This window comes from Athene cunicularia (genome assembly GCF_003259725.1).
Source record: "Athene cunicularia isolate RWA chromosome 11 unlocalized genomic scaffold, athCun1 chr11_part3, whole genome shotgun sequence".
Lineage (NCBI taxonomy): Eukaryota > Metazoa > Chordata > Aves > Strigiformes > Strigidae > Athene > Athene cunicularia.
In genome coordinates, this window is record NW_020799115.1 from 183,892 (window position 1) to 210,121 (window position 26,230).

Genomic DNA, 26,230 nt, shown 5'->3' on the forward strand with positions numbered 1-26,230 from the left:
CATGGTGGGTTGAGTCATGGGGGACTATCACCACTTCAGTGGACTGTCTGAGGGCTTTGCTGCATTTGGGAAGTTACCAGCTTGAACGGAGGCAGCCCTTGAGCCCACAGCCAGCGAACAGAAGCCAAAACCACCCTCTGACTCAGCTTTATGTATAGCAGGAGCTGTCTGGGTGCAGTTTGAGTGAGAGCTGGGTGTTACCCTGAGGGTAAGACAGTGATATGCACAGTGGTGTCAGTCTTGACACCATAGGAGAAAGGTCTGGAACCATCGGTGGGAGAACCTGTGCTTAGAGACAGCTGGGTTTCAACCTCTTATTCCTCCTACACCCCATGGAATATTTCCTCTCTACAGCTGTATCACTTGTGTCTGACTTGACTTCCATTCTGTGCAGAGAGGAAGCCTCACACTGCTTCCCTGATCCTGCATCACGGGGAATCAGCAGAGTTTGACGTGGTTTTCAAACCCACCCTGGCCCAACGTGTGGAAGGGAGGATCCACCTGTCAGTGGTGGACAATCCCTACGAAGAAACCAACATTCAGCTGGTGGGTGAAGGCTATGAGGATGACTTCACGCTAGATAACATCCATGTACTAATGGCAAACAGCAAGGAGGAGAACACTGAGGGCTATCTGGAGGAAGACATAATTGAGGGTAAGAGAGGAGAGGCTGACAAGATGGAGCAAGGAATAGGAAAAGCCACATTTCTGCTCACCTTGTGCTGGTGCAGGTGTGGTCCAGCCTTAGCAGACAGATCCTGTTGCATTTTGTAGTCTGGAGAGCAGCCACACTTGACAACAAAGGGAAGATCCTCTGACAAGGGAGAAGCTTGCAGGCTGGCAGGGAAGGGTCAGAGATGAGTATCTCTAAAGGGAGGTCTGCTCGCCCACGGGATACTGTGGAGATGAAGACCGTGCATGGTAGTCTGTGTCCTCTATATGAGCAGGCCCGTGGTGTCACCCGGCAGAGCTGGTGGTCTGTGAGTGTGGCAGCTGTGTGCACAGGGGCAGTGCAGGCTGTACTGCGTGTCTCTGCACAGTTGCAGCCACGTCTTTAGGGACGTGTCAGGGTGTTTCCCTGAAAGTGCTAGGATGGGAAGCATCTGCATCTCCCAGGAGGAGGAAGGCTTGGAGCAAGGAAGTTGGACATAACGTGTCTGTGGATGGGGGGTCAGATGGACCTCACCACACGCTTAGATCCCTTGCTCTCATTCTTAACAGATGCCAGAGTGGATCACATCCAGTTTGGGGACTGTCACATCGGGACCCCCTACACCATGAGCTTCACGATCACCAATCGCAGCAGGGCAGAGGCGATGCGGTTTGAGTGGCTGGCAGGTGCCCCGTTTCACTTCTCCCCCCAGGTGAGCTTGGATGGCTCTGCCTTTACCCAGTGCTCAAGCACTGCCCGATGGGTTCCCAGGAGCTCACAGGGAGTCCCCAACGGACCAGTGAGAGCTCAGCTTGGAGCCATGTAGAGCTGTGATCCGTGGCTTTGCTGGGGAAGGGCTGTCACCCCCACAGAAAAGGCTCCATGTTACGGGAGGTGGCATCTTTTGTTTGTTCTTCATCAAACCTCAGACAGATACACAGTAAGATGCAAATTCCTGGCACAGCTGCTCAGCACATCCATCCCTCCGCTGTCAGCCCTGCCCTTGCCCAGGGATTAGTTTGTTCTGGCTCTCTGGTTCTGCCTAGGTGGGACACCTCCATTCTGGCTGTGCTAAGAACATCACAGTCACCCTGAGATCGGACGTCGCGGTCGCCTTCCAAAAGCACCCTGTGAGGTGTAAGGTGGCTCGGATCGCTCTGCAGCTGCCGCCGGAGCAGGTTCCCGACTGGGACGACTGTCTGCGCACTGTCAAGTGGGTGGATGCCGCGCGGGGCCCGGCAGCCATGTGGCCTGTCAAGAAGAAGGTAAGAAGCACAATAGCAAAAGCTAACCAAGCATCCACAAGAAGAACAGCTGACAGCAGCAGGCCGCCATCTCTGCTGGCTAAGCAGCTGCTGCCACCTCCTGACATTTAACCCACCCGTGTGGTTAACCAGCAGTGCATTTCAGGGGAGGGGTGGATGCACGGTGGCCTGATACACCCGCACAAGATGGGGAAGTCTTTTTGACAAGAGACGTTTAGCCACTTGCAAACTATTGGTCTCTGCCAAAAGTGGAAGTGTTGCAGCTGTGTTGAATGGGAGGTCACATTTTATGATGAATCATTTTATGGTGTTAAAATTTCTTCATCTGATTCAGTACCTTTTCACCAACAAGGAGTTAAATCCACTGTGCTCTGTCTCTTGTTCTGAAGTGGAGAGCAACACCAGTGCTGTTCTGTGTGTGCGGGCTAGCCCACCAGCACGCTGTGGGCGAGCTCTGAGCTCTGCCTACACTGGTATCAGAGGTTCTGGTTGTGGTCTCTCTATGGTGTGGGATGTCTCATTATGGAGCAGCCCAGGTACTGTATGGCAGTCACGCAGGATCCAGAGAAGTGTCATCTCCAGAAACTCTTGCTTTTACTATCATTGCCAGACATATTTATCTTGGATGATGGTTCTTCTCTAGTTTCTGAATCATTTTAAGACCTGTAAACTGAACTTCTTCCCCATCAGAGCATCAGCAGTCAGAGACTTTTCTAGTGAGTTCACTCCCATTCCAAAATTTCCATCCACAGCCACCGCGAGTGTGGCTGTTGCCCCGCACGTGACATCTGGAAAGCACTTTCTCCTGAGACAAGAAGGAAAAGGTGCTTTCTAAGTTTGTTCAGTCTTGGGGTTCTCCATCCACAGAGCTCCAGCAAGGGAACTCAATCCTGATTTGGAAGCCTGCTAGATCTATAGGGGGTCAGGAAAAGGGTCAGACACACTACAGGGTTGAAACGCAGGGGCTGATACCCAGTCATAGTCTCCATGGGTGTATTCACAGTCATGGTGGTGACTGCCTTGATCAGTAGGTAGAAACAAACACTATAGCAGAAGGGTCAAATTTGGTCATCTTTCGAGGGAAGTAAATGGGAATGGTCCTTTCTAGCCCCTATATGTGGCTGATTTTAGAGGCCAGAAGATTCCCTGCTCAGCCTGGCTTTCTGGACTCTGGTCAGTGATTCTTCCCTCTCCTATTTGGAGGTGATCGAGACTGACCCAGAACCAGCTCACACTGTCCTGGAGGAGAGCATCCGCGAGGTGGAGCTTCACCTCAGTGCTGTGGTTGACTATGCCGAGTTCGAGCTGAAGATGGACACAATTGAGTTCAAGGAGACCTTGCTCTTCCAGACAAGGACGTTCGCGTGAGTGCTAGAGGCCAGGCAGGGACCCATGAGTGGGGGCTGCCTTTGCCCAGGGCTGACCCATGTCTGCTTCCCCAGAGCTGTGCTGTGCTCACCAGTGGCCACTGCTTTTCCTTCTACTCATGGTCCTGTGCCAGCTAAGGTTACCCTGATATGTTTATTGCTCAGCCACTTATTAAATCTCTTCTGATTTCTAGCAGGCTGATCAGCCTTGGAGGGGGATGCTTCTGCCTGCTGAGTCTGAGGTTTCAGCTTCCACATATAATCTGGCACATCCCAGGGCCTGGAGATCTCCCACATGTGGACCTGAGTCCCTTCTAGGGCTTTACATTCAGTCTCACCTGTTGTTCATCCCTTTAAACAAATCCTTTATTGTTTCATCCTTTCCAAGTTGTGACTGGGTGCTGGGGCCCATATCTCTGCACACAAAAGCCAAGCAGGAGATGGTGGCTGCCATCACACCAAGGCTTGCCAGCAGAGGTTCAATTCTGCTGTGCCTTTCTGCTGAGAACAGCCGTGGTTTTGTTACCATTGCACAGTGCCTGTCCATATCTGCTCAAGGATGGGTTTGCAGTCAAAATAACATGAAACAGAGACATAAGACCAGAATAAGTCTCCTGGGCACCATGTCTGCTCTTTCTCTGCAAATTCCAAACTCGGAAATACTTTTGGGTCAGCCCAGGGCAGCAATCTAGATGTGGCAGAGTTGTCTGGGAAAGAAGAGGCTACTCAGCATAAAGAAAGGGTTGTCAGGAGCCCACCACACAGTGACTTCTCACTTTGTATTTATTAGGCTTTTTCTTTTTTTTTTTTTTTTTAACTCCCTGATTTTCAGTTTCCAGCTGTCCAATACAGGGAATGTGGCCCTGGAATACACCTGGATGGTGGCCATGGAGGATGAAAAGGCAGTGAGCCATGCTGGGGAACTGCTCCCACCCTGTCTAGATGGTAAGGACTGTGACAGCTCGGGGTGTCCAGGGCATTTTGATTGGCAGCTGAGGGCTTGGGGGACATGACCATGCTGCTTCCCCCCAAAACATGAATTGCTTTTTTGTCCCTGTGCAGTTGTCCACTTTCATCAGCATCTTCCCAGCTGCAGCTGGAGACTTTTTCCCTGCCCCCTCTCTACCTTTCAGAGCCTCCTGTTTGTGCTGTGACACTTGAGCTCTGCACGGGAGCTGAGCCTGGCTTGGGCGAGAGCCATGTGCTGGGTCAGGACTGGGAAGGGGGACATTGGGGCACCTCTTTGGGAAATCTCTGAGACTGGGGAAAAACGATGGTGTAACAGTGAGTTAGCTGACCTGCAGTCACTGTGGCAACTGAGGTATGGACTCTCCATTAAAGTGCAAAAGGAAAGACCCTTTATTATTACATTAGTACATATTTATGCTCTCACCAAAGCTCTTACTGCATAATTAGCAAATCATCAATTAGACAGCCATCAATCCTTCCTCCTAGCAGCACTAGACCACTCTATCACAGGCTGTGCAGACCAATCCCCTGCTCCCTCAGGCGCTGTTCACAGGACGGTAACTTCTCACAGTTTAGTACTTTTCCACAGTTCAGTGTTGCAGCTGTCCGTTGTTTTTCCCTGCCACCTTGGCACAACTTAACAGCTTCTTATCTATCTTCCAAGGCCTGTTTTCCATCAAAGCCTAGCAGTTTCTCAGAGGCTGTGTAGGGGTGACAGGCCAGTGCCTCCTACAGTCTCTGTCTGTGTGCAATTTCCCAATCCAGGGAAAATGTGACATCACTGTCGAAAACTAACCCTCCTAACTCGGGCAGGGGAGTGTTTGTGAGGGCAGAGCCCCTGCTCACAGCAGCCATTGGAGCTCAAGGGCAGGGCCGTGACTCACCAACCCGCAGTAACGCGGCAATGTCTGAGCACACCGTCTGCTGGGGATCAGCGTGGTTCCACCGGGAAACAGGGCTGCGTGTCCAAGAGGTCTCATCAGAAATAGGAGAGAGGAGAGCTGGCAATCTGTGCGTTTCCTAGCACAGGCAGCTTGCCTCATGGTCAAGATGGGAGAACTCAGCCAAAGTCCTCGATGCCCTGACCGTGCAGATCTCCCTCCCCTGTGGGTCCTGGTGCTGGCTCTTCCCCAGCACAGGGCACACTTGTGCTGAAGCTGGCCTGCTGGGCTGTTGGTTATGAAAGCCCGACAAAGAGGAAGGGGGGAAAGGGTGTAAAAGTCAGCGCAGCGCTGTTCCCCAAGGCCTTCTCTCCACCACCTGTAACAAGCAATTCTGCAGGCAACAGGGGAGCAGGACTTAACACTGTCCTTAATGAACACATCCTTAATGCTGAGCGCTGAGGCTGGCTGCACTGAGGCATGAAATGGCACCCAGAGATTTATCCAGGGGCTGTACATAGACATTTCTACTGTTAGTTTTGGGACATGGTTTGGGAATGAAAGCTGGCCGGAAACCATTCTGCAGAAGTCTGCATCTATGTCCCCAGTCCTGGAGCTGGAGAGAGTTTAATAGCCTGGAGTGAAGCAGTTGGCTTCAGTCCTGGGTCCATTGAATTTGCATACACGTAGCTGCCTGTCTGTCATCTCAGTATCTTTAAGGAGTGATGTTCAGTGGCGTGTTTTAATCCAGGCAGCTCTCTGGGTCTCTGCTGGGCCTTGTCATGGTATTTGCTGCCCTCTCACCTTCCATCTGCCTGTTCTCACTTCCACCTGTCCCCAGGACTTTCTGGGATTACGATTCAGCGGGCAGTTACACAGAAGCAAAACGCGAACCATGCACTCTCCCTGTGCTTCACTGGGAGTCCTGCTGCAAGCCTTTGGCCAGAGGTGCTCCAAGTGCATGCCAGCTCCCTTCTGTCCACCTGCAGCAGGAGGCAGAGTTACTGGGAACAAAGGATTTTCTCCTTGAAAGAAGATGTTGTGCTATAACCCCTTCCTTTCTTGCAGGGGATTTCCTCACCTCCACTTCTGGTGCCTCTGTGCAGCTCCAGTCTAGCTGCTGTTTGAGCCAGCTGGGCCACGCTCTGGAGCAGGTCTCTTCCTCCCTGAGCTCGTCTCTGAACACCGTCAGTGCCACCCCACCATTCTCTGTCGAGCCCCACAGCGGCACCATCCCTGCAGGTCAGGAGCAGCTCTTCCAGATGAAGTTCTCTCCGGTGTATGTGGGGGACTTTGAGAGCCGTATGCTCTGCAGGTAGGAAACATCCAGGCACTTTTCAGCTTGTGCTGCTGCTGGGTAGTTGTGGTATTGCCTGTGATTGGGGTGGGTGGGAGTGCAGACCTGGGGACAGCCAGCCCCAGCGAGGCAGCAGAAGCAACCAACATACAGGAGCAAAGACAAATGATCATCCAGTCTTGGTAGAAGCAGGTATGGAGACATGGGGACACAACACTGTATGAAATACTAAGCTCCTGGAGAGATGCAAAATCTGGAATGAGATACCCAGAAAGGTTGTCAAGGGGCCAGCTAGTCCCTAGCTATGCTTTCTTATCAGACAAGCATGGCCGCCTTATCTACATAGAAACCTGTGTGCTGCAGTTGGTCTCTGTTTCTGCCATTTCACCTCCACTGCCTCTGTGGTGGGGAGTGCAGTTGTGTTTGATTTGCTGATCAGTGCTTGCACAGAGAGAGGGTACAACACTGCATGCTGCACAAGGAGATAAACAAGCAGCTGGCTGGCTGCAAATGTTAGTCTGGTTAATATTGATCCCTTTCTTCCTAGTATTCCTAACCTGAGGCCAAATCAGAAGGGCCCAGAGGTGGCTGTGAAGGGGAGAAGCCTGATGCCACTTTGCCACTTTGAGCTGAAAGACTCTGACTACATCACTGCAAAAAGGCACATCCCAGAGTTGCAGGGACTGAAGGGACCAATGTTAGATCTCGACACAAGAGTGATTGAGTTTGAGGCAATTGGAGTGCGTGGCAGGCACAGCAGGTAAGTGCGTGGGCATGGCTTCTCCTATTGACCATCTCCTGGTCACCCTTCTTAACCAGAGACCTCTCCAGCTGCTCTTCCAAGCCTCAGGGCACATCTGTACCTTGTCTGTGATCTGCTGACCCTTGGCCACCTGTTTTGGGACTGAAACAAGCTGGTCACTGAAGACCAACTGGCCCATTTTTTGTTCTCTTTTTCCCTCTCTTCAGTAAGGTATGGGTCGGTCTGGGAGGACCACGTAGCCCCAGCTTGTGCAATATGGCTAGTACAACCTTTGTCCCTTTGAAGAGCATCCTTGGGACATTCGTGCTCCTTTGAGATACCAGTCAGACATGGTCAGTGAAGGCTGCAACCACAACCAAGAGTACCATCTTCCAAAGGAGTCTTACTGGACTTGATTTTACCATTTTTGCTGGATCTTATCATTTTAGCACACAAGAGTCTGGCTATATCCTTGTGAATTTCTTTGTCGATAGCTGTTAAATCTGTAGCCACCTGGGAAACAGACAGGGCCGTTATAAAGCAGATGAAATGTTTGTGCTCCCAATCTTGTTCCCCTGGATCAAATAACTCCTTCCAGATAGTGTTCAGGATGGGCAGTGCCTGATGTCTGCTTCAGGACAGAGTCACTAATGTCCCAGCACCACCTTAGTAGTCCATTTTGCTTTGTGTTCCCAGGACCTTTATGGTTATGAACCCAACCAGTTCCACATATTCCTTCCAGTGGACTTGCCAAGACCCTGAAGCCCCACTGGAACAGGTGGCTTTCTTCTGCCACACAGAGAGAGGTCACATCCAGCCAAGGAAGCAAGCAGAGGTGGGTGCAGAAGATTAAGGTAGATCCAGTCACATGTGTGCCAGTTTAACACCGGCTATGGCTACACTGACTGGGCATCCCATCTCACTGTGAGCTTGCCAAGACCATGAAGAAACCTATGAATGTACTGTAAACAAACTGACATGAACCTGTTCTCACCCTGTACCCCACATCTGCCATGCTTTTGGGCTGTAAGTGGCACAGCAGCCTATTTCTGAGCTCACAGCAACCTAAGGAGGAGGTTCCTGGGTGGTATAGACTGCACCCCCTTCTCCTGCCAAGGGCAGCAACTTTCCTTCATTTGCCTCTTTCTCCTACAGATGAAGTTTGAATTCATCCCTGGGCACCTGGGCATCACAGAATCATTCTGGGCCTTTACAGTCCCTGAGCAGAGCATTTCAGTCCCATTCCTCTTGATGGGCAACACCACTGAGCCGCTAGTGACTCTGGACAGATCCCACCTGAATTTCCAGTCGCTGTTAATTGGTGAGCACCGTGGTTAAACCTTACACCCTCAGATGTGGACCTCTCCAGTTGCTCAGCAGGCTCCAACAAGGAAGCTGGAAATGGAAACGGCACTTTTGAGCGGATCATCCAGCTCCTGGCACCCAAGTGTATGAGGAAGGGGAAGGGGGGAAGGTGTGTGTCCAGGACATGGCATGTGGTTGGGGCTGTTCCCAAGAGGGGTTTTGGGGGTGATGCAGGGGAGCCCAGGAGGTCAGAAGTATGTTTCCATGTTGGCATCCTGAGCGTGCCATGCTGCAGGCAATGCTCCTTGCTACAGATTGCCTTCTGGGCTCACAGTGGGCAGAAGTGCTCTGGTGGCCGGAGGAACCATAGGTTTTCAGCAGCTGCTTTGTTCTCTCCCCAGGGCATGAGGTACACCAGACTATCACTATAATCAACAGTGAGAAGGAAGCCTTCAGCTTTGCTTTCAGAGAAAGCTCTCTCTTCTCAGAGGGATGCAATGCTGCCATGAAAATAGAGCCCTTGGAAGGCTCCATCGCTCCTCTCTCAAGGTAACGGGGCTCACAGGCCAGATTCCCTCTCCTGCATCCCAAATGCTGCACTGTCCTTTTGCTTTGAGGCTTTCTCCCCTCTGCAGTCACCAGGCGACTCTCAGCAATAGCATCCATCTGCCTTGTTTCATTCCTTCCCAATGGGGACACCACAAAACTGCAGGTTTCTCCATAAAGTGGCTGTGCTGGGGTTACCCCAGTCTTCTAGGCCCCTTTCCTGGAGAAATTCAGGCTTTGGATCTTCTAGTTGTGATGACAAAAGCATGTTTGGGGGCATTACCCCTGTGACCCCCAAGCCAGCAGCTCTAAGTGGGCAAGGTCTTCTCTCTGTAGTGACAAAGCCCACCACGCACAGTTGCTGCAGGGCCAAGAGCAGCAAAGCACAGAAGCAGCACTGCAGGCAGCGTTTGAGCCCATAGTGGGGGACAGCAACAGGCTTAGGAGACTAGCTGTGTTTTGCAGGATCACCTGTCAGAAGGCAGATGAACTTTTCTTATAAGCTGCACCCATGACTTGCACTCAGACATGTTTGTGAGTTCAAGCGGTATAAGAGGTCACCAACTCATTTGCTGATCCATCGTGGATGTCCCTGTGCTCACTCCCAGCCTGCCAGGGTGTAAGAAGAACACGTTAGCTCCAGGCAGCTTTGCTGTGTCTTAAAAGATGCTGAATTTTGGCTTGCCACAGAGTGCAAGAGAGCATCCTGTATCAGTTACTGTGGCTCACCTGAGAAGTGGTAATTCCTTAAATCTCTGTAGTTTGTTTGGTTTTGATCACATACCCAGAAATTACCCACAAAAATTACCAAGAGGCAGTTTGGTGGCACCCATGTTGTGCTGCTGTCAGGGGAGCTGGACGACTGCTCTTGGCAAAGAGGATGTTACTTACCCTTGTCATATAGATCGAAGAGACTGGGGGTCTCCACGAGTGCCCTCCTCTGTGTCTGGGGTCTCAGCCAGATGGTGGACTACAGCACGTGGGCAGGGAAGTAAGGTCAGCGTTAGCTCAGGGTTTGCTGCCTTGTTGTTGTATCCTCTGGCATTTCATTGCATGGGATCATCGTACCCTAAACAGGGCTGACCAGGGCTTGCTCCATAGTGGAAGGCCCTGGAAGCGGAGAGTGCTGCTCCTGCTTTCTCCCAGGCCTGGGGCCTCACCAGGGCCCTTGCAGAGCTGCTCTCCCATAGAGCAGACAACATGTGGCCAGGAAAGCCAACAGATGGCGAATGGAGCAAAAAGGGTCTTCTCTTGCCAGGTTTCCCATTACAGTCTTCTTCACACCAACACTAGAAGGAGAGGCAGTCTTCAACGTCAAGTGCGATGTCAAGAGGAAGACCCAGCCCCTCTCCTTGAATATCAAGGCCACCAGCTATAGCATGCACACGTCTGTCAGGTGTGAGGACAGCGACGGCTGTGTCACAGAGCTCAGTGCACAGGAGATCAACGTCATTGATTTCAAGGAGGTGAGCAGCACTGCTTCGCTGAACCATTTGCCCCACAAAGGCCTGCAAGGTTGGGCCAGAACCAGGAGCTTCACAGAGACATTTGAAAACAAGGGAATGTTTTTCTTTATTTATGGGTCTCTAGAGGGAGGAAGATTGATGTTTCATGCAGGTCATTAGCTAAATACAAAAGATGCAGGAGCACGTTAGGGAAGATCACTTGTTGAGCCAGCTGACACTTTGCACCTGCTCTAACCCCCAGTCCTCACCGCCTTTTCCTTGCAGGTACAGCTGAACGAGAACGTCCAGCATCTCTTCAGCATCCACAATAACAGCAACTTCAGCTTCACCTTCTCGTGGGAACTGAGTGGCCCCACAGCCTGTAAGCAGGTCCTTACTGTCACCCCTCAGATGGGCGTCGTGCACGCAGAGGGGAAAGCAGAGACCCAGCTGGCTTTTCACCCACAGAAGATGTGCTCTTTAAAAGATGTAGAGCTGACGCTGCAGGTGAGGCACCAGGGTTTAATACGGGACCTTCGCCTTCCCTACACAGCAGCTTGGCAGCAGGAGCCCAGAACTGGGTGAGCTCTGTCACTGAAGAGACCAAACGAGGCAAAGAGGTTCCTGCTGCTGAAATAAAGAGCCTGGCAGCTTCTGAAGGGAGTATTTTAATAAGTGCTTACCCAGAATGACCTTGGGAAGTGCTTTTCTGGCAGGGCACATTGCCCAGGCCCCCTCTGCCCCTAATCCAGGAGTGTCCTATATGTGTGTGGAGATAGAGCTGGTTCTCCTTGCCCGGCCTCTGCTGCGCTGGTCACATGGCACAGAAAGGTCCTGCCAGCATGTAGCTGCACAAAGCAGGGCCACAACTCTCCAAAAACCCATTCCCTCTTGGACTTCCACCTTCTATTTCAATTCTGGGGTCTTTTGGCACTTGCTTTTCCTTATGGTCAGTGCAGCCAGCTGCCCCCCATCCTCTTCCTCGGCCATCTCTGGTGTTTGCAGTTGTAGTTCCCATTCTTCAGCGGGCTCATGCTGTCTTTCTCCTCACCAGATCAACAAGGGCCCCACGTTTACCTGCGTATTTCTGGCCACTGTGGTAGTGCCCACTGTGCACTTCTCCACTACCAGACTCAACTTTGGAACTTGCTTCATCTACCATGCTGGGATGGCACCTTCCCGTCAGACCCTCGTCATCACAAACCAGGCAGATAAGGATGTGAGGTAGGCCTTCTCCACACACTCCTTCGGCCCTTGCTTAGCATGTGCCTGGTCCATGTCCTCGTGAGCACTGTGGGTGACATCCTGAGGATGCAGGGAGAGGAGCCACGAGAGCCCTAACTCGCCGTGATACTGTCATCTGAGCACACACAGTCTTGTGACACCTCTGCTCCTCTCTGCTGTGCTTTCTGCCAGACTGAGCTGCTTGTTCACCAGCACTGCACACCTGCATGTGGACTTCCCAGGGTATGTCCTACGCCCAGGAGGGAGAGTAGAGGTGCCCATCACTTTCTATCCCAGAGAGATTGCATCTTACCGTGAGCTCATCCCTTTTGAAATCAATGGTCTTTGCCAGCAAACTGTTGAGGTTCGAGGAAGGGGCACGGAAATGAAGGTGAGATGAAATCCAAATCCTAAAGCCCCAGGTGGCGCAGACTGCGGGCACGGCTTTCTCACTCATTTTCCTTCTCTTCCCCAGGCTAACATTTTTTAGTTTTCTGCCGCAAAGGTGTCAGAAAACCTTTCCCCCTTCTTTCCCTTTGCTTTATATTAATCCCTCCTGCCTTAGGTTGATGTTGTGGAACCACGAGGAAAGGTGGTGAAGCTGGGAGCCCTCTCCATCGGACAGATGGTGAAGAAGATTGTCACCATAGCCAACAACAGTGCTGCTCCTCTCACTTTTAAGCTCAGTCTCAAGTCCACCATGGCAGAGCTGCAGGAAGCAGGGGTGAGGCCCCTTCCTTCACTGGAGAGCGCTTTGCTGTGCCTCCAGGAGTGCCTGTGGGTAGCTGTGAGCTGCTCTGGGTGAGAGCTGGTAGCTAATTACAGTTGTGTGCTGTCCTGTCCTCCCTGCTGGGCAGCATGAATGCTTCATCTGAGCCAGGTGTCAGGATTCCCCTCATAGCCAGAAGTGAGAAGAAGGTACCATTCCTCATCTGTTTCAGACACATACGTTAGGATGCAGGCATGTATATTAAAGTATGGTAAAGTAATCCTTTAAGACCAAGAGTTACAGCTCTCTTGGAGCTCAAGTGAGATTACTTTGGAAGATGTAGTCCAGCTCACCATGGCCAGATATACATGTCTCAGGAAAATTCCTTTGGTAGCTGGGGATGCGTCCCTGGGAATGAGTAGGACTGGGGCAGTGTTGATGGGAACAGAACAGGAATGGGAAGACTCTATGGAGGATTCACAGCTCAGTTGCCAGAGGAAGTAGTCTCCACTCATTTCTTTGGGCAGGTTCTCTGCTTAAAGCCCACCAATGAACTAAGTCTGAAGCCCAAAGGACAGACCTGTAAAGTGGAAGTGACCTTCTCGCCAAAGTGCCGCATCCAGCCATTCACCGAAGAAGTGATGTTGGAGTGCAGCGGCCTGGTGCGCTCCCTCTTCATGGTGCAGGGCTCCTGCCAGGGAATCCGCGTGAGCTTGGACCAGGATCACCTCAGCTTCGGAGCGGTGGTGCAGCAGAGCTACACATCCCGGCACCTCATCATGCAGAACACGGGCGACATAGGAGTCAAGTAATGCCAAACCCTGCCCTCTCTGAGGGCTGAGAGCTTGGGTGGGGGTTGGATGGAGCTGTAGCTTGTCCAGAGAGTTGCCCTCTGCTTTTCCATTCCAGTGGGGAGTTGTGCAGCCAAGGCTGTGCAGTCAGGCCCTGGAAGTCAGCAAGGGGTACAACCAAAAGCTTGTTTACAGATGGGTGCAGCTGAGTCCTGCCCAACCTGAAGCCTTAGTGCCAGGTGGCTCAGCACCCTGCCTGAGGTCCTGTGGGAAAGCCCCCAAGAGGATTAGAAACGTCACACTGTTCGTAGCCTCCCGGTTGCTAATTGTTCCTTTCTGTCCTTGCACTTTCCTTGGCAAGGTTTAAGTGGGACATCAAGAGCTTCAAGCCAGATTTCTCTATCAGCCCCACAAAGGGTTACATCTCCCCAGGAATGGACATCCCCTTCATTGTGACCTTCCGCCCCTCTAAGCTGAGACGTGCTATCCAGTGCGAGGGCCTGCACTGCTTCATCGAGGGCAGTGAGCCGCTCCAGCTTACCCTGGCAGGATGCTGCACAGAGACCCCTATGTCCAAAGAGGTAACGGGAACAGAGACGGGACGGATACCCCCTTACCCCACAATTTGCACCACATCTCTCCTAGGGCAAGAATGGAGGGATCTTAGGGGCATAGACTCACTTCTGCCTGTCTTCCTGCCTGGGTGTCCCAGAGAGCTGAGAAAACCCCTGGGCAGGGTTCCCAAAATCTGTGAGCCCTGTGGTTGCCTTCCTCCCCTATTCAAGGTACTGCTTCTCCAGTGAGCATCTCAGCTGTCCTGGCTCTGCCCTGCAGCATCCTTGCCATGGGGATACCCTGCAGTGTTTTTCTGAGATCCCTTGACCCCAGAGAGCCACCTAGCTATAGCCATAATATCACACCCACAGCCACACTTTTCCTCCCTGTCGGGGCAGGGGAGTGAGGAGTGAGAAAGGCATCTGCACCCAGCTCCTGGGGCACAGGGGTGCTCTGTGGAGGACTCCTGGCCCTCACAGGCCTTGCAGGAGGGTGCGGCTGGGAGGTATTGGCTCTTGCTCCCAAGAGAGAGTCTGGAGCTGCTCATCAGCCTGAACACGAAGGGGTTGCGCAGCTGCAGGTCTTGTCCTTGCACAGGAGAGAGAACCTTCCAGGGCTTCCAGTTTTCTTTCTCCCCTCCTAGGGAGGCAGCAGCCCCCTTCACCCAGCATGCAAGAGACTTGTTCCTCTACCTTCTCTAAGAACCAACAATTTGATTTACCCTGAAAACTATGGCTCAAATGGAAATTTTGCCTATGACAAGGAAAAGCTGTTCCCTGTTGTGGTTTAGGCCCTGCCGGGACCAGAGACCCCGCTGCCGTTGTCCCTCCCCCACCCTCGGACCGGACGGGGCAGGGAGTGAGATACAAACCCCGGGGTTGGGATAGGGAAAAACTTAATACAACAGTGTAACAAATAATAAAACGAACAACAACAATAGCAATAGCAACAAGCAGTAATAACAGTAAACAGGACAAAAGATATACCACAAGGATAGAGCAGTGAAGGGCAGCGACGATGAACAAAAGCCGTCCCAATGCTCTTCCTGCACTTGGGCGCCGTGACCTGACATCAGCATGGTATTGAATAACCCACCTACAGCCCGCTCCCTACTGCTGGGGAAACTTAAACCTATCTTAGCTGAACCAGGACACCTGTGCATAAAGCTAGTCAGAGTGGAAAGCGTTCCTCGCCGTTACCAAGCAGCCTCTGTGGTCCTGTTGCAGACACTGACTTTCACGTGTGCCGTGCGCGAGAAGCACAGCCAGACCATCCTCCTGTCCAACCCGAGCAATAAGGACTGCACTGTGCAAGCTGTCATTGAGGGGCAACACTGGAAAGGGCCTGAATTTTTCCATCTAGAGGCCAGTCAGGAAAACAAGCCCTACACGATCACTTACGAACCCCTAACCATGAGCTCTGAGAACAAGAAGCATCAGGTATGTGAATTGTGCCAGCACACTGACCCTCAGAGCGTGATCCTTGCTGCTTTGGGCAGGAGGTTGGATGAGATGACCTTCAGAGGTCCCCCATGAACAGAAATTATCCTGAGATCCTATGTTGGAAGCTGGGTTTCTTGGTGGCTAGAGGCCAGGAGTAAGGGAAGTTCAGGTGGGAAGTTTGGACTGACCACTGAATGTACCGGAGCAGCTAAACTAAAAAACCCGCCTGTCTGATGGCCCAGGAAATTAAGTTTGATTTGTGCAGCTCCTGGTCATTGCCTGTGCAGCTGAGGGGGCCCAGAGACCCTCGTGCTCAGCCTTGTGGGCTGCACAGGCTCCCCCACCCTGGGCATGACCACTTTTGCCTGCACTGCCATGCGGGGGCCCTTTTACAGCACACAGGGAACTAGAGGGGAGAAGCTCCCCTCCCATTTCTCAGTGGCCCCCTGGCCGTGAGCAGCCAGGTGGGAAATGACACCGAGATCTCTCTTGACATCTTCTTCAGGAGCTTTGGAAAGAGCCCTTCCTGCAGGTCTGGGGCTGGGCAGATGGGGGTGACTGGCCCCTCTGGTTGCATGGGCAGACCAGGGGCAAGCTCTTAAATCAAGGGGGTCAGTGCAGAAGTGCTCTGGGGTGCTGGAGCTGCTGGGGTCCTTTTCCCACTCCAGCTGACCTTCTGCCACGCCAGAATTTAGGCCTGAGTGGAGGACCTATGGGTGAAGTCTCCAGGGTGCTCAGCAGATCTGTGCCCTGTGGGGTTGCACACGTTCAGCATCTCTTTAATGTACAGACCTGCATGAAGAGTCCCGCAGTTTTTCGCTTCCCTGGAGGCAGAGGAGAGTGGCTGTGACCCACTGGCACCCAAAATGAGGACCAGATATGAACTTCCCATGGCCCACCCTGGCTGGTGGGACCCTGCCGTGCCAGCTGACAGGCAGTAATGCTGGGGCAGTGGAGCTTAGCAGGGACTGCCACCCCCTTAGCATGGCTGTCCCTGCATGAGCACAGGGCTGGCAGCTGATGTGCCCAGGGAAAGGGGTGTTAGGATGGTCAGAGCAGCTCTGCTGCAGGGCCGCTGTGTCCTTGCTCTAACCAGACATGCTGCCTGTGTCCTGTGGCTGTGCCAGCCCCAGCAGGTACGACATTGCCATCTCCACCAGCGCAGGACACGGGGCTGCAGTCACAGCTCTGCCAGCTGGACCTGCCCAAAGCTGCTCAGGTGGTAGCCTGAGACATGGGACTGTCCAGGTGTGCTGGAGAGCCAGTAACTGGTCCAGGCAGAGAGCAGGAGAGCTCACTTATGCTATTTCTTACCTCTAGGGCTCCCTTTATTTCCCACTGCCAGATGGGACAGGCTTGTACTACCTCCTGCAAGGGACTGCTGAGACCCCAAAGTGTTCAGGGACCATTTTCCAGCAGGTGCCGTGTAGGACTTCCTACACTGAGCTCATCCCTGTCTCCAACTGGCTGAACAGACCACAGAGGTGAGTCCAGCCCAGGAAGTCTCATCCCATCAGCAATCCTGCAGTGGCACAAGGAAAAGCTTCCCACTGCCTGGAAGCACCTTCCTGCAAGCTTTTCACTCTACTTGGCCATTTCTGGCTGTAGGTGTCTGGGATCATGCCAGCCACATTCTGCCTATGCAGATCTGTCCTAGAGGGCTTTCCTCCCAGGTGGATGAGAGCTGGCTCCCTCAGGGGCATTGAGAAGAGGGGCTGAGTTGTACCCCACCACAAGTGGCGTCCTGTGGGAGTCCTTCCTGTTGACCTTCACTGCATGCTTCTCTCCCACAGGTTCCACGTGGTGGTGGACATGCTCAAGCCAGAAAACCTGGAAAGCAGTTCTGTGCTGCAGGGGCTGGAATACATTGATGTGCCAGGCTCTGCCAAGAAGGACTACAAGCTCACCTTCCTCTCCTACAAGGAAGGAGTCTTTAATGCCATGGTAAGCGCAGACACAGGGCTGTGGGGCCTTCCAGGAGCTCTTGGCTCCCTGAGAAGCTACACAGCTGCTCTCATACCTCCCCGTGCCCACTGGTGGGACTGTAGGTGTCCTGGGTGGGTACTGAACAGCAGGCATCTCTCCACACCCCCCACTCACCTGTCAGTCTCTGCAAAGGTCGTACTGGGTGCTGCTAAGCACAGGTGGGCCAGGACACGGGTGAGCTGGAAGCAATGGGCAGTCAGGGGAGTATCAAGTCCAAACACCACACACTCTCCACAGCCTCGCACTCTTCCTTGGTGGCTGCTTACGGCCGTTCTTGGAAGCAGGGTGCTGAGCTTGGGGCGCTCTTGAGGCTGGCTTCAGCACAGCTGGTGTATTTTTATGTGCAGAATGACCAGCGCTGCCCTTTTTCTCCGATTCAGGTGACCTTCCTCAACGAGGAGACCAAGGAGTACTTGTTCTACATGGTGACTTTCAAGGCCACTGCTTCGGGACCCATCAGCACTGTTGAAGTGACCACCGCAGTTCGGCAGAGAGTATCTGCCACCATCAAGGTGGACAACCCTCTGCCTGTCCCGGTGACGTTTGCTGTAGGTTGCAAAGTGCCCGATGTCAATGTTCCCCCACATTTCACTGTTCCTGCGCAGTCTGAGGTAGGAGCAAAGCTCATGCAGTGTGCTCTCCTCTCCTGCAGCCTTTCTGGGAGTGGGTGGTGCTGAGGGGTGATGCCCTGCGTGAGCTATCTGGGGCTTCTTCACAAGGGTGACTGCTCCCACCTGCTAATAATCTGGAGGGGAAGCAGCATGTGAGAAGATCCCTAGTGGGAATTGCCCTGTGCCGGTGGAGTCTGCCATGCTACCCCTTGTGAGATGCTCCCATCAGGCCTCACGGGGCAGGTCCTTGTGCCACAGGCTCTGTATTTAGTGTGGGTATTTTCAGTTTAGAGTGGCTGTAGGACATGCCTCACCCCACTGGCAGGGAGTTTGCAGCCTGCATGGAAAGGTGTTTTGTGCCCTGGGGGAGTAGAAGGGCATCTTAAGGGTGGGAAGCTTCTGGGATAGTGCTGAAGGGCTCTGAGCTGTTGGGGGTGGTCCCCTGCGTGAACTGTCCCCGAGATGTAGCAAGGCTCTGCCCCAGAGAGCGGGACCTGGAGCAAGGGAGGGTGCTGGGCTGCCTTCCAGCACTGCTGGAGCACACCAGGAACAGATTTCCTCCGTTGCAGGCCCTGCCTTCCCCATCTCTGCCTGACCCAGTGGCATCTCCTTTTGTTCCTCCCAGGCCGATCTTGTCTTTGAGTACCAGCCCCTAAAAGTGGGTGAGAGCACCGGGCGCCTGGTGCTCCGGAGCAGCGACTTGGGCTCTTTCTACTACAACCTGCACCTGAAAGCCACCGTGAGCAGGCTAGAGAAGCCCCTCTACTTCTGCACCACACTGGGCTCTAGTCAGACCATCACCACCAAAATAATGAATTACACACGGCAGAAGACCAACTACCACCTCCAGGTGACCCCAGCCTGCCCTGGGCCCTTGCTGGGAGGCAGCTCATCTGGCCAGCATCAGCCCTCTCTGTCAAGGGATCCTGCCCCTCTATCTTGGCCTGGCAGAGCTGGGGTGGCCACGTGAGCTTGCGTGTCTCCCCACCAATGCTGGGCTTGTCCCCAGCTGGCCTGTCTTTGCTTGCAGATGTTCTCTGCTGCCCTTGCTGGAGCTGCTCTTGCAGGTGGCATGGCCCACTCCAGGGCTGGGTTTTAAGGTCCCCCAGAGCTTGGGTGCAGGGTTGGGTGCACATTGGACATTCCTGATGGCCATTCCTCACGGGCAGGGGGTGGGGGGGACAGGCACAGTGACAGGCAAGGGACAGGGACCCTGGCCATTGTGAGGGTGGGGACCTTGTTTCTTCCTGAGATGCTGGTTTTGCTTTTGTCACACACACACCCACACACACACCCCCATTCTCTCTTCTGTGCAGACCAGCTGTGCCAACTTCATGACGGAGAAGACCATCAGCGTGGCCCCTGCCAGCCCAGGAGGCTCAGAGGTGAGTGTGGACGTGACCTTTGAGCCCTGCCAGCTGGGTGAAGCCAGGGCCATGCTGCAGCTCTCCTCCCTGCTTGGTGGGGAATACAGCATCCCCCTCTTCGGCCTGGCCCTCCCCCCCAAGTCCCAGGGCCCCTTCACCATCCAGGCTGGCGGCACCACCTCCATCTCCTTTAAGAATGTCTTCCTGCAGCCCATGGCCTTCCAGTACCGGGTGGAGCACCCGGCCTTCACTCTCAGGGCCCCTGAGAGCTTGCACTCCAAGCAGACCACCTCCCTCTCCATCTCCTTCAAGGGTGGCCTGGCCCCTGGTGCAGCCCCCATCACCAGCAAGATGGTGGTGTCCTGTCCTGGGGTGGGCGGTGTCTCCTGGGTCTACTACCTCCAAGGCCTCCCCCCTCAGAAGTGACCCGTGCCCGCCCCGGGAGCCCCTCAGGCTCAAGGCCGCAGCCCTTGGGGTGTGACCTGAGGGCGCAGTTACCGCTGCAGCGGTTGCTCTGGACAAACCCCCTTCCCTTTGCATTATACCCGCTGGCTTTGTAATAAACGTTTTGGACTAAACGCACTGGTTTTGGACTAAACCTGCTTGCTTCGGAGTAAATCTGGCGGGGCCGATGGCACTGGGGCTGAGGTGGCAGCAGGTGGCCTCTGCGCTGCGCGGGAACGCTCTGCGGCATGGCAGAGGGGTCCCGTGGTCGGGCCAGGGGGTGGAGGCCGGCCCAGCGCCGGGAGCTGGGGGCACCGGGGAGGCTGCAGGCGCGGGAGCTCAGGGAGAGGACTCGGGCAGCGTGGTGACCTTGGCAGGGGACGGTGCCCTGGGGCTCTCCCCAGGGGGTGCTCCATGTCTCCCATCCCCATGTTACCAGCCACTGAATATTATCTGCGAGCCCGTCAGTGCCTGGGCACAACTGGGGACCTGCCAGTTTGGAGCATGTGTCCCATGGTGGGAGTCGTGCCAGAGAGCACCCTCGGTCTGGCAGTGGGCGCCACTGCCCAGCACTGCGTGGAAGAAACGCCTGAGTAGTGGGACTTCAGACACTCCTTGGAGACCGGTGCTTGCGCTGCTGCGACACTCGTGGAGGCAGCCGCCTCTGCGGCTGGGGGACATGAGGGTCTTGCGGGGCAGTGGGCAGGAGCTGCAGCGGGGGCAGCAGCTGGCACTGGGGTGGCCTTGGCCGTTATCCAGGGCCCATCTGGCATCAGCTTGGATTCATCACCTCGTGGTGCAATCCCACATCTTGCCCGAGCTTGTCCTGTGCTCAGTCCCGGCTGCAGGGCTGGGAAGCGCCCACTGTCACCCCCAATCATTGGGTGTTGCCTTTAGTTACTGCTGCACCGCTACTGTTTTGTCAGAGCTCGGGCCTTCCTTTCAGAGCATCCTAGGCAAAGGCATGTGCTGGCATGGCCTTGCCCCTTCTAGTGCTGCCCGTCTGTGTTCTCTGTGCATCTTGTGCTGGTCAGGGTGCTTTGTGCTGCTCTGCTCCACAGCTTTGCCTAGGAAGCATGGTGTCCTCTCCGGGCACTGCCCGAGAGCTCAGCTCATGGAGATCTGAAGCATCTCCTCGGGAGACAGCCCAGCACAGGGCTGGGAGCGACCATCCAAGCCGGAGGAGGAGGTTCAGGTGGGAGAGGCGGCTCTGGTGAACCTGTCAGGGGAGCAGCCAGCCACTCCTGGCAGCCAGTGTGTGGGGATGGAGCCGCTCTGCTGTGGTTCAGCGGGAGACGGGGGGGAGGGGGGGATGTGGGATGGGAGCCGCGTGCCTTGACCTGAAGGGTCCTGCATGGGAGGGTGTACGTTGGGCAGGAGAGGAAATGGCTCTTGGGATGGGGTGAGTGTTAGCTTAGGTACAAATCCCACCCAGGCAGCCCCTCCTGTTCTGTGTGTTCCCCTTTTGCTCTTTTTTCTCTCTTCTTTGTCGGAACAGTTTCTTAAGGGTGCATTGTGGCAGATGTGCTGCACAGTCCTCATAACTCCAGCCTAGGGATACTCCTTGGCTGCTGCTGGGAGGGGTGATAATCCTTGTCTTACCAAAGCAGCTCTGACTTATTCTGTCCCAGGATTCGGGTTCCGTGGTTGGCTTATACCAACCAAAGGCTGATTTAGGGTCAGGCAGTTCAGTGGATCAAGCTGGAAACCCAGTGTGGGTATGAGGAAGGCAAGGATCAACTCTTTCTGCATATACACAGGTTTAGATAAGCTAAAAGCCATCACAGAAGAGCACCAGCAGGGTCTCTCCCATGTCTCTGGCATCAAGCGAGGAGGGACTCGCTGCCTCATCTCAGGTACCTCCTCGTCCTTTAGCAGGTAATATGGGAGCAACTCCTGCTGCTTGCAGACTATCTGGTGCTGCACATTGCTTTTCAGTGCCTTTTTGCCTTGCTAGTTAAATCTGAAGCCTTTGAAAGTCTTGAAGGTGGTCTGTAAAGTTACTCCTTATGAAACAAAGCTCTGTCTGTTAAAACTTGACAGTAAAAGGATCACCCCAGCTGCTTGAGCTCGGTGTGTTCTACCTGCTGGAGCCTGCTGCAGGCATGTGATTGGAGTTGGAGCCGATTGCTCTGAAGCAACGGTTTGTGAGAGTGGGTTGGGCTGTAACTCTAGGCGAACTCAGCTTCAGAGTGTGGAGGGTGAGGGAGAAAGGGGGCAGCTGCTTTCACAGAATCACAGAGCAGTTTGAGTTGGAAGGGACCTTAAAGCCCATACAGTACGACCCCCTGACCCAAGGCAGGTCTACCTTCCACTAGCCCAGGTTGCCCAAAGCCCTGTCCAACCTGGCCTTGAACCCTGCCAGGGAGGGGGCAGCCACAGCTTCTCTGGGCAGCCTGTGCCAGGGCCTCACCACCTCACAGGGAAGAGTTTCTTCCTGATACCTAAATCTTCCCTCTTTCAGTCTAAAGCCATCACCCCTTATCCTGTCCCTACACTCCCTGATCTGTAAGTCCCTCCTCATCTTTCCTGTCGCCCCTTTCAGTCCTGGGAGGCCACTCTAAGGTCTCCCCAGAGCCTTCTCTTCTCCAGCTGAACCCCCAACTCTCTCAGCCTGTCCTCACAGGGGTGGGGCTGAGCCCCCCAAGGATCTTCGTGGCTTCTTTGCAGCCTTTGGCTAAATGCCATGGTTGCAGAAAGAGAAATGTTCACAGACCTCCTTTCCCTCTGGGGAATGGTGTGGCCTGTACACCATCACCCACTTGGCTGCCTCAGGCACAGTGACAGGGCACCTGCCCCCCTACTTACAGTTTTACTGCCAGAGGTTAATGACCACATTGTTTTTTCAGGTCTAGAAAATACATGACTCCTTTGCAGTTTCAGCCCTTTCTCCCTTAAACAATTTTCCCAGGAATTCTGAAACCAGTAGCCACTTGACAGGTGCTATCCTCTTTCATTTTCGTTTGCCTAAATCTTGGGCCACAATACTCCAGCATTGTTTCAGACTGTACAGCAAGAAGAACTTTCTTCACTATGCTGTAAACTTCTAAGTTGTCTAAAATGTGTTATCATAAACTTTGGGAGAGTTTCTTTGCAGTAGATGGTAGGTACTTAGCCTCTTCCTCCTCCTCAGTTTCATGCATCAGTCCAAACTTTTCACTGGCATTAAAGAAAGCTACTGATATATTATTTTCCCTAATACTTTGCAATACAGATTGCAATATCCATCTCGGTGTTCCAGACGCTTGCACAAATGCTTCTTTCACCCTGAGGCCATCAGAATGACCCCGAAGAAAGGTCGCTTGTCACAAACCCGGCAAGGCTCACTGTGAGGGGTGGCAGCAGTGTCTCAGCTCAGCCTTGAGCCCACCGAGGTGGTCACAGTGCTCCCAGAAAGCTGGCGTATGTTGGGAATGGCGGATGTTGCAGCAGGGGGCGAGGCACTGGGGCTTTCAGGAGGCTGCGAAACAGATGTTTTCTGCTGCCCCTTCCAGAGATGGTGTAAGCTGTTAAAACAGTATATCTGTGTGTTACTTGTGCCCCTATAACCTCCCTCTGCTGACTACTGCAGTTCTTGAAGTGCTTTTTGGTAAGCTGCAGAACCTCAGTGGAGTAAACAGTCTGTCTTTTGCATAGTAAAAAGAAAACTTGGGAAGATTATATCTCTTCTTAGGTGCCTGTTGCTTTCTTACTACATAACTTTGCCGTTTTTACTGTAGAGCCTCTAAATATCTGGAAGTCACCTCTTACTGCAGTGGATTGCGTGGGTTGTGATAATTTTTGGGATAGTGTTCAAGCTACTGATCGTGTCCACTTATTGAAAGAGCACAACGTAAGATTGTTCAATTAAGAAAATGGGTCATCCACTGACTTGCTAACATCATTGAAAGTTCAGTGACAAACCTTGTGATGGACATTTCCGTGTTAGAATGATTTAAAGACTTAATGCCATATGTGCTTGGAATAATTCTGTTTAGCTCTGTAGCAGTATTCCAGGCAAGCTGTGCCCATGAGACTAGGCAAATGCAGTAGTGGAAATATTCCATAACATAAGCTCTTGTTAAATCTGTGTGAAATGATGGGGTGTGTCAAGTGACAGCTAGAGCATCTTGTCAGTTTTGTGCAAAGGAGAAAAGATCTGGTGTTATGACCCAGACTGGGAGCCCAGGGAGTTGTAAAGGTTTTGTGATCCCCTTGGGTTAAATTAAGGCGAAACAACACCAACCAACGGCTTAAAATGTTTTATTTGCAGTAGCAACAACTTAAACTTGGATAATAAGCAATGTGGCCTCTTATTGATAAATCTGTAAGAAGGAAAGGGAAGGAAAGAGTCAAGGAATCTGGATCACCATCCCAGAAACATCAGTGCACAGCATTCCACAGCACGCAGGTGCCTGCTCTTTTGTTGTCACCCGTGGATGCCCGTGGAGGCCCCTCTGATGGGGCTGTGCGCCCGATCAGCTTGGAGCGGGAGCTGTGTTTGTCGTTGAGGTAGAACAGAGGAGCTGTGGGAGCAGGAGAGGTAACAAACGCTCCCTTTAATGTGATGAATCATTTAAAGAGGAAGAAAGTTCCTGTAAGATTTATTAAATCCTGGAGCTACAGATCTCTAAAGCTCTCTAAGAGGCAGCTGCTGGGGTGCCTGGGACCGGGGGGGCCGGAACATACATCTTTTCCATACATCAGGGTCCTTAGTAAATAGGAAGAAAGTCCATGTTGAGTTTGTTTTATTTCTTATAATGTAGGAAAGAAAATGTGGAGGGTGAATGCAGGAAATTATTTTCACTTGTTACTAATTGCTCTATTAAAAAATAGGAATCAGTTAGAAGCTGGAGTCAATATAACAGTGAGTTTTCTATTTTAGTCTTTTTAGTGTTTAGAGAGATTGAAATGAATTCTAGCTAGCTGACCCCTGCTGTACATCTGGAGCTGTATTGTTCATTTTATCCAGACTTGGATGTAGAATTCTCTCAACTCTTACAAGTAATAGAGACTACACAGAAAAGTAGTGTTCAGAGAGTCAAAAAAAAACCCAGGCCCCTTCCTTGTAGATATTTCCATGAACTGATTTGTACTTGTTGGTTCCTTTCGTATGGGGCTACGAATTGAACCTTGGGTATTCTAGCTTATACTTAAGTGTAGTTAAACTTTTCCAGTTGTATTTAGGATTTAGGGTTCAGAAATAGTGGGATCATATGCTTTTGCACACCAGTTGAAAAGATTCTTGACTGTAACAGGTTTCCCTTGTGAAATTGGCATGTGACTGTTACTAACTGTGTGACGGCAGCACTAACTGCTTTTTATACATCCTTCCTGGACCATCTTCCAGGGTAAGGCTGTGGACAGATGTTCATTTAACCAGAAGTCTGTGCTGGTTTAGGACGTTAATGTCCACCAGAAGTTACACTGCTTTTTAAGGGTCTTGGCCCTGTTCTATATATTTAGTACCCTCGTTGTGCTCAGCAGTTTGCAAAGCATAGGGAGGAAGGTAGCTTCTTTCCTGAATGTTCTAGACGTTTTGGCATTTGAGAAAGAGGGGAAGCTTTGGAGTGGTTTGTACAAACACATTCTCGTAAGCCTGAAACAAAATGCACTGGATTAGAAAGGTGGTTTTCATGGATGTCGGAATGAATTGTCACCTGACTTTATGGGTAGCAGCTTACAGAAAACTTGCAGAAACTGGTGTCCAGCAATAACTTCTGGGTAATCATAAATGCAGAGCCTAGCAGTGACAGGCATCTGAGGACTGCAGCTTTGTCAGGTACTCCATGTGGTTCCAGGAGATGTTAGCCCGTGACCTCATTCCTGATCATCCTGTGGAAAGAATGAGTAAGATCCAAGAGGGAGTTTCGGCCTACGTTGTACTCATCAGGTTACGGTGCTGTTGCTGTCACCTTTAAAAAAAAACTAAACCCAAATCCCCCCCCAAAAATGCAAAAAATGTAATACTTTTTTTTTAAAAAAAAAAAAAAAAAAAAAAAAAAAAAAAAAAAAAAAAAAAAAAAAAAAAAAAAAAAAAAAAAAGAAAAGAAGAAGACTAAAAGTAGTAGTACCTAATTACTGGGAGGTGAATAAGAGGCTTTTCCATTTTCTCCCAGGACTGTGCATCCATGCTGCTCTCCATACAATTCAGCAGAAGCCACTCGGGTGCCTGGTGATCTTCCTGCGTTAGCCATGCCAGCAAGGCTTTGGGACAGCCTCAGCAGGAGCACAGTTGTTCCCAGTCCCACAGATTCCAGCCCCACAGCTCACAGCACCGAGGGCTGCTCAGGAGCAGACTCACCTGCGGCAGCGAGAGCACAGGATCCCCACAGCAGGGTGTGATTGCTGTGGCGGGGCTGCAGGCACCTGACAGTGACCTCTCAGTGAGGACGAGGGTTTCAGTGGCCCAGAAATGCATGTCGGACAAATACTCAGGGTGCTGAGGTGGTGACAGTGGCAGATAGTGACCCTGGGTGAGGGAGGAGCATGGCATCTGCTTTCTGGCAGGCCGGAGAGGAGGAAGAATTCAGGAAGCACCAAAACTGCCCAGCAGAGACCAGGCTACCGAAGGGCAGCAGCAGCCCACCCTGCCCTTCCTCCCAGTGCTGCCTCTGGCCTGGAAGAGCTCAGAGAGACCTTCCAGAGACAGG

At 52.5% G+C, this 26,230-nt stretch overlaps 1 protein-coding gene across 1 annotated transcript in view; it reads left to right on the top strand.

Moving 5' to 3' along the window:
- The window catches only part of LOC113484652 (hydrocephalus-inducing protein homolog), a 159,441-nt gene extending 139,709 nt beyond the window's left edge, over positions 1–19,732 (top strand). Inside the window, 23 exon segments of the mRNA XM_026857119.1 lie at positions 395–655; positions 1,222–1,364; positions 1,699–1,917; positions 3,121–3,281; positions 4,117–4,229; positions 6,203–6,449; positions 6,979–7,191; positions 7,870–8,008; positions 8,329–8,494; positions 8,880–9,027; positions 10,283–10,490; positions 10,755–10,976; positions 11,524–11,693; positions 11,886–12,084; positions 12,259–12,417; positions 12,930–13,210; positions 13,555–13,774; positions 14,975–15,187; positions 16,511–16,674; positions 16,984–17,134; positions 17,557–17,787; positions 18,413–18,637; positions 19,104–19,732. Of these exon segments, the coding sequence (XP_026712920.1) occupies positions 395–655; positions 1,222–1,364; positions 1,699–1,917; positions 3,121–3,281; positions 4,117–4,229; positions 6,203–6,449; positions 6,979–7,191; positions 7,870–8,008; positions 8,329–8,494; positions 8,880–9,027; positions 10,283–10,490; positions 10,755–10,976; positions 11,524–11,693; positions 11,886–12,084; positions 12,259–12,417; positions 12,930–13,210; positions 13,555–13,774; positions 14,975–15,187; positions 16,511–16,674; positions 16,984–17,134; positions 17,557–17,787; positions 18,413–18,637; positions 19,104–19,580 (4,730 nt within the window). The 3' untranslated portion in view covers positions 19,581–19,732.
- The last annotated feature ends 6,498 nt before the right edge of the window (positions 19,733–26,230 follow it).